Raw genomic sequence first — 8,412 nt, forward strand, 5'->3', positions numbered from 1 at the left:
TTCATATCAAAGGATTACTACCCAGTGTTAGTTGACACTCCTCCCAAGGACAAATCAGAATATTATTTAACAATATTTAACCTTTGATGATCATCATTATGTCTCCATCCTCAGTCGTCTAAACCCTCANGGTTCCTCGTATCGCTGAAGTGACCTCCCGTCACTCACTAACAAGCCTCGTCGACTGCTGATTCCTAATATCATTGAAGTGACCTCTCGTCACTCACAAACCATGTATAGAGAAAATGATGACTTAGCCTCCAGCTCACCCCTCACCGTTGTCTACCACACACTCATGAAGTAACTAATCTACTATTGGCATCCTCTATAAATACAGACGCTATTCACCATAAAAAGAGGTTTGGTTTTTCGCAATAAAAGACCCCTAAAAACAACACATATTACACAAGAAGAAGAACACACCATTCTTCCTCCCACCCACTCAAATTTACCAACTGACTTGATCGTCGGAGGTACCACGGGGGAAACAAGCCCCGCCCTCTTACGATTCTTACGTGTACATGTCATTCATCCGTCCCGAGCTCTAAGAACTAGGCATAAAGTCGAAGTAGGAAGCGGTCCCATCTCTCATCCTATTGCTCTTTGTCGTCAGCAGATAGCTCTCATCGACTGTGTGATCTCGGACATCAATACTAAGTAATGTATAGGTTGAAATTAAAAGGGAGAATCTAAGATTATGCATGAGAGATGATAGAACTAACATGAAATACATTAGAAATAACAAGATCTCAACTAGAACTAACATGTACTCCATTAGAACTAACACGAATTCAATTAAAACTAACACCAACTCCATTAGAATTAACATGCACCCTAGATAGAAATAACATGCATTTCAGCTAGAACTAACACGTTAATTTAGACCTAACATGTACATACAAGAAATAACACTAAGACAACTCCAAATTTTTTGTTATATGCATCTATCTGAAGCGTGTCCAACACTGCTTCTTCCATCTGTAACATCAATGAAAAATTAAAATTAAATATAAACAAGGCACCTTCAATTATTAAGCTTATATAATCTGACATTATCATCAAGCCGGCCACCACGAAGCAAATACAATAGCTCTTCTCTGTTCAAACTATTGTTAGTTATTTTGATAACATCATAATTCCTGAAAAATCTTGTACCACCGGAATTTGGACTAACTAATAGCGAATTAGCATATAAGTAGTTAATTAAAACTTACTTATGATACTTTTGGGAGCAAAATTTTGATAGACAATTATTTTTGGCTGTGTCGAGCCTGGATGATACTGTAGGTGGTATCCTAAAATTATATACAAAAGTACCCCTGCTATCAAGAATACGTATGTTAAAACCTTTAGGTTCTGGGATCCCTGCATTTAGCTTGACCAATAGATCCTCTTCCTCCTTTGTCATTGGCTTCAGACTTAACACATCCCAATTGGCTTCTTGGTTGCTGGGGTAAAAACGTGTAACTTTGTCAACTGTATGTACATGTTCAAGGCTTGAAAGTATATCTATAGTAATTTTTTTACTTTTTCATTCCCTCTGTGTATGGGGTCGTAATGTGTTTAGACCTCTTCACAGCCCTTCTGCTTGGTCACCTAACTTTGCATGATAATAACTTTTTTGTGGTTGCTTTATCTTTCTCCTGTTGCACAGAACTCGTAAAGTAATCTACAATTTTGTCCACTTAGTGTGCAATATCTACATTCTCCTCTCCCCCCGGGATTCCAATTCCTCTACAACTTTACTGTCTACATGATGAATCTCTACACCTTTGTTATCTACATTCTCCTCTGCTTCATTCTCCTCTTCCTTATCTACATTCTCCTCTTCTATATATACATTCTCCTCTTTATTATCCACATTCTTCTCCTCTTCCATATCTACATTCTCCTCTTCCTTATATACATTCTCCTCTTTATTATCCACATTCTCCTCTTCCCTATCTACAATCTCCTCATCTTCCCTATCTATATTCTCCTCTTCCTTATATACATTTTCCTCTTTATTATCCACATTCTCCTCTTCTTATCTACATTCTCCTCATCTTCCCTATCTACATTATCCTCTTTATTATCCACATTCTCCTCATCTTCTTGCATGATGGGGTCTTCCTTATGTACTCTGCTTGATTTGGAATGTTGTTCCTCCTCAGCTACCCGTGAATTCAACTTAATTTTTTTTAATTTTCTATTTAATATTTTTCTTCAGCACCACCGGGTATATAACCTCATCACGTCTTCCAAATTCTTCAACTATTCTATGTAGTCAGTTGATCTCAATCATAATTTTTTTTATAATATGTACTCTTGCTCTGTTTTATGGAAAATAGTAGTCGTTTGAGAAATTTAGCATAATTTTTCTAAAAAGTAAGTTGCTGCTCAATTGGTAGAGTCATCTTCAAAAGCAGCGTCAATATGTTTTCTATGATATGAGATTATTTAGAGATTATATTATAAATTAGGATTAGACATAACATGGATATTGTTTACAGTTAATGTGAAATAAGTTACTTAACAGGATACTTACATAGCCTCTTGAGTAGTTCTTCTTAGCTTCATCCTCCTTCGCCTTTCTCTCTGCCTTAGGCTTATGATGCACTCCTTCCTCCCTTGGTACTGCAAAAAGTGCATAAACATTTGAAGGAATATGCCCAACTTCCACAATAGGCCTATGGACAAAAGTTATGAAGCTACCTTAGCCATTAATGTAATTATGCTCATCTTCATAGATGAGACTTTCACATCCTCTGATGCCCAATTTGTCATTGGAGGTCTGGAGCTGTCGCCATATGTATATTTCTTTATGCCCATCATCTCGTAGTATCAAAGTTGTAACAAATACAATTGTAGGCAATAAAAATTACCTTTATCCCTGCACAACTTGAAATAGGCAAAAGAGCTCAATGGTCCATCTGTGGTAAGGCAGGCTGACTCCCCTAGGGTCCAGCCGACTCAATCCATATTCCAGCCGACTCAACCCATATTCCCGCTGACTCCCTTAGGGTCCAACCGACTTAGTCCACTTGAAGCCGACTCGAATATAGCCGAGACCCCCTCGTCGACTTGAAGGAGCTTCTTCTCGAGCAGTAACAGCGGATTCGATAGCACATTGTGCAATTCCTCATCTGCATAAGGCATTGCGGTGTCAGTCTACCCTTCAAAGATCGAAGTGGTCGAAAACCCCTCGTCGACTCGAAGGTGGTCGAGTCCCCCCTCATCGACTCAAAAGACGATGTCAGACAATACCCTCGAAGTCGACACCTCTGCCGACCTTAGGACGACACCCCAAGTGGTTGAAACCACCTATGGTGACTCACCCCCGCCTCGGAGACCTCAGGACGAGACTAAAGAGTCAAGACCTCTTGTGTCGACTCGAAGGGCGACCTTAGCCTCCTCAAAGTTCAAGACCACGAGACTAAGGGGACAAGACTCCCTGTGTCGACTCGCCCTCACCTCGAAGACTTCGGGACTAGACCCCGAGCCGAGACCTCTCGGGTCGACTTGAAGGGTGACCTTAATCTATTCGAGAATCAAGAGACCCCGAGCCGAGACCCTTTTGTTGACTCAAAGGGCGACCTTAGTTAACTCAAGGTTCGAGACCCCGAGACCCCAAGACCCCAAGACCCCAAGCTGAGACCGTTTTGTCGACTTGAAGGGCGGCCTTAGTCGACTTAAGGTCCGAGACCCTGAGACCCTGAGCCGAGACCGTTTAGTCGACTTGAAGGGCGGCCTTAATCGACTCCTCTTCCCAGAGTCGACTCTCCAAGAACCCCTTCACTTTGAAGACCAAATGGCCAAGACCCTTCATGTCGACTCGAAGGGTGTTGTCAGTCCACCCCACGAGGTGACACCCCCGTGTCGACAAGAAGGGTGGTCTCAGTCGACCCGAAGCAAAGCGAACCTATCCAGCTCGCCAGCATAAGTTAGGTCCCACTTGAGTCGTCCAGCACGACCCTAACCTTGCCTGGTTGTTGAGCCTACCCGCTTGAGCTAAAAGCTCACCTGAAGGCCAAGCTCGCCTGCATGGCTCGAGCTTGCCTGGAGGCCAAGCTCACCCGACAGCCTGCACCTCGCCTGCGCAGACCAAGCTTGCCTGATAGCTAGAAACCCATGAGCACTACCAACTACCCACTTGGAGTATAGGAACAGTCACATCAGTGGTCATATCCTATGTTTCAATGGGGAGAGCATGGCGTTCCTCACCTAAGCATGATCATATCCAACAAATCAAGGAATTAGCCAGTCATTAATGGCTATAAGAAGGGGGCGGCTAACAAGACCCTCTAGGTAGTCACATCCCACATCTAGGGTGGTTGTTAGGCCCTCTAGGTGGTCACATACCACAGCTAGGGTGACTATTTTTGGCTAATGAGACCTCGATCCTGAAGCCTTCGGAGTGCTTTCGATAAGCCAATGTAGTTTGAGTCGGTCTTTCTACAAGTTCTTGCTTTCCCCTAGGTGGACACATCCTACAGCTAGGGTGGCTGACTCCCTCATCCCTACTAGTGGTCAAATCCCACAAATCAAGGGATGACCCATGTCATCCTTTGCATATTTAAAGCTATTTTCAGCCAACATGAAAGGGGGTTGATTGGCTGCCTAGTTTTTGTTGGGTAATCATCCCACTTTCGAATGTTGAACCTTGACTCATTTTGCTAAAGGCTCCCTTTGTTGAAGGAGACTCGTCTGAATTCTCAGACTTAAGACTCTCAAACTCTTTGCAAACTCTTGCAAAGCAGCTCTCTCTAATAAATCGGCTCTCTAAGCAGAGGCTTCCATCGGTTGGTTGAACATTCTTGGCTGCAAGCTTAGATTATTGAGTTAAACTCGATCTGAACTCTCAGGTTTGAGGCTCATTGGCTCTTTAGCCCTCTCTAAGCTTTCAGTCTTGATATTTTTTAAGCTCGGGTAGTCGAACTCAACCACACTGAAGCTTCTACTGTGTACTAAAGCTTAACCCCAACTTCGATCGTATCATCCAAGAGAAGCGAACTCGACACGAGCACCAAGGGAGGCGTCCTATCAATACCTGTCATGCCCTGGTTCTAAAATGTAATAGTTTGGAATGTGACTCGACCGACAATGTAACCCTACGGTCACATTCACGCCTCTAGATCATCCTGTATATCAATATAAAACCAAAACTACACCATAGAGCATGTAATCAAGATAAAAGGAAATTGATAGATAAAGAAATATCTAAAATTTTAGAGGTCTGTGACGAGTCCACAACTATCCAAAATGGAAGAAAATAAAACATTCATAATCTAAAGATCCACAAGAGATTTACAAGAAAGTCTCAATCAAATAACTACCTAAGATAAGTGAAATGGAGAACTGAATGGAATGAATGGTGATCACTGCTGCTGAGCCTGCTTCTCGAAATACTCACGATCCTACGAAGAAAGAACAGTTCCCGAGTCTGGGGCATGCAAACCCCAGGGGAGTCAGAAAACTCCCAACAAGCATGAAAAATGAAGGAAATGTGTGCGTGTAATGTGGCATGGATAAAGAAAAAAAATGACAACTCAATTAAAGATGATAAATAAAATGCTAAGAATAGATATCAAACAAGGTCAAACATGAGACACACAAGCACATTAGTATTTTAGAAGTTATTTGAATTAGAGAAGAATATTCACATTCTCTGTCCAATTCCCCTTTATTAAACCCCATTTTGCCTGTTTAATCTAAATAACTGTGCATGAAATGTTATGCACTAACCATAGAGTTACTGTAGAACGGCTTCCGTAAAACTATGAAAAATAACCGTAACCCAGAACATGTCCAATCAAGAAGAGGGCATCGTATAGTCGATGCTATAATAGTAATAGCCAAGGAAAAATCTCATATCGGGATATCGATATCGAGAGCATAGCCATGCTATAAAAACACGCTTATAAATCATATTTTTGACGGAAGACGTCTTCATGCACAATCTAGCCTATTTGATGAGTCGATGACATTACTGATCTAGCACGGATTTTAACCACATTATCTATTTCCAAGAATAGCAAGCTACTCAAAAGAGCTAACAAGTTCACAACAATAATAACTAGTCAAGTGGGTAATGGAGCGACAGGGGAAGCGACTCAGCACCAGGTTCGAGGCAAAGACTTTCAAAGCTGCGGCGACTCGTTTTTCCAGGCCTCGAGTTGTCACTATCGCAGACGGGTAAGATCCACCATCACTCCGGAGTCTTCTCCGACTACAGTGAAGCCCACCCAACCCCATCACCCCCCATCCGTTCCCTCCTCTAACCCTGTCCTTCCTCACCCCTTGCAACCTCTTCGTGCCCTTTTCTCTTCGTCCTCTAGGCCGCATCTCCCTACCCAAAACCGTACCTTTGCGGACCTCTTCAAGCGCCTAAAATCCATTCAATCCACCCCCTTCTTCTCTCTCTGCTCAGCCAGGCATTCTCCCCACCCCAGAGTCTGGTGGACCACAGTGTCGTACAAGAGGCGGCCTAAAAGACCCAGGTCTTCCTCTTCCTCCTTCTCCATCCCCTCCTCTTCCAAGATCCCCAGGTGCTTCCGTTGTGGGAAGTTGACCACCATGGGCTCAAAGCATTGCTCTTTATGGTGCCTTCAAAGTGTTTTGCCATGCAACCAAATTGCGGTTGGTAGGTTCTCCCCTCTCCGCAGAGCAAGGTAAGAATAGGGACACCTCCCCCCCCCCCTCATCCCCACCCCCACCCCTCTTTATCCCCAATGTTTCTCTCCCTCCATCGGTCATCTCCAGTATGGAAGATTTTTCCTGCTACGCTTTCCTCAAGATTAAGGTAGGTAACCCCTCTTTTGCGGATCTTCTTTCTAATCTTGAGACGCACCTCAAGGTTGAGGAATGGTCCTTCTCTGTCAGGCAAACCTCGGATCTTTCCTTCTTCATTCAATTTCCCGACGCTGAAACCTTAGACTATGCCTGTTCCAAACCTTTCTTTGACTTCGGTGAGTTCGGTGGGGTCTTCACTCCGTGGTCGGAGAAAGCAGGTCTCAAAGTCCTTCCCAAGTTCTCTTATGCTTGGGTCCAAATCCTGGATCTTCCCCTGCATCTTTGGGACCTTGAGTTCATCACTTCCATTCTTGTTGATATTGGTGACATCATTACTGTCTCCGACGATGTTCTGTTGAAGAAGGAAGCCAAAGTGTGTAAAGCCATGCTTCATGTTAAAGAACCTTCTGAGATTCCTCAGGAAGTGATTTTCAGGTATGAGTCCCCAGATGGCATCCACATTATGGAGGGCTCGGTCAAATTGCGGTTGGTAGGTTCTCCCCTTTCCGCAGAGAAAGGTAAGAATAGGGACACCTTTGAAGATTTTGTACGTAAAGAGGGGACACACCATGCCCCTATGGCTGTCCCACCTTCCGTCGGGCCCTCTGCCCCTTTGGATACAGCTCCTACTCAGCGTCTGCAGTCTGCTCCACCTCCTCCTGATCTCAAAGGCAAGAGACCTTTGTCTGGTTCTCCTAGTAAGTCTCCCTCCACTCTTCCAGTGGACCCAGCATCAGCAGAGGCTCCGGAGATGACTAACGTTACTTTCAAAGGTATCCCGATTCTTATCTCCAAGGCTTCTTGGGAAGCTGTTCTGGAATCATTTCCGGGCATCGATGCTCCCTCCCAAGTTGTAGCCACGGCTAATAACAACGATCAGATCCCGCAGATTAACTCTTCCGACCCCTTGGTCAACTCATCATCTTCAGCCCCTCCTCCAGGGTTCGAGAATACTAAGAGACAGATCGCTGCAGCTAAGAAGAAGGCAAGCAGTGGGCTGATGTCACATTTGCCATACAGGAAGCACCTATTCATTAAGAGGAAAGGTAAAAAATCAGGTATATCCAAGGGCACTTCCTCTTCCTCAGCCTCCACCCTCCCCATTAATTCTCTTAATATTCATGATTTGGAGGAAATATCCATCAATTGTGGCATCAAAGGACCTATTGATCATGATGAGCTCAGGGACATCCAGCTTATGGAGTCCCAAGGGCCTCTGATTCTTTGAATATTCTCAGCCTCGTTGCTTTAAGTTGCTTTATTCCTTGATCATGCGTATTGGTTCATGGAATGTCAGAGGGTTAAACAACCCAGCGAAGCGCAGGTTGGTGAGCGCTTGTCTTCAGCTTGCAAATGTGCATCTGGTGGGTCTTCAGGAATCTAAGCTCAGTTAGCCTTCTCCTTCTCTTCTTAAGAAGTTAGGGGGCAATAGAATTTCCTCTTGGTTATCCCTTGATGCCATTGACTCCAGAGGGGGAGTTCTCCTTGGTTGGAAGGAAGACATCTTCTCCTGCTCCTCCTCCTTCGTAGGAGTTTTCTCAGTTTCTGTCACCCTTACTCATCGTCCCACTAACTGGTCTTTCGTTGCTACCTCCACTTATGCTCCCTGTGACCTTGAGGATAGAGAGGTCTGCTGGTGGG

General features: G+C 44.0%; 1 protein-coding gene across 1 annotated transcript; it reads right to left on the reverse strand.

The window, feature by feature from the left end:
• Nucleotides 1,700–6,557, reverse strand: LOC109841031 (ring-infected erythrocyte surface antigen-like). Its single transcript, XM_020409889.1, has 3 exons — nt 6,427–6,557; nt 2,528–2,669; nt 1,700–1,984 (listed from the first exon to the last, which is right to left on the reverse strand). Exons 1-3 carry the CDS (start codon nt 6,555–6,557, stop codon nt 1,700–1,702), a joined length of 558 nt encoding a protein of 185 aa, XP_020265478.1.

The sequence above is a fragment of the Asparagus officinalis genome, chromosome 1 (assembly GCF_001876935.1).
Source record: "Asparagus officinalis chromosome 1, Aspof.V1, whole genome shotgun sequence".
NCBI classification, from domain to species: Eukaryota; Viridiplantae; Streptophyta; class Magnoliopsida; order Asparagales; family Asparagaceae; genus Asparagus; species Asparagus officinalis.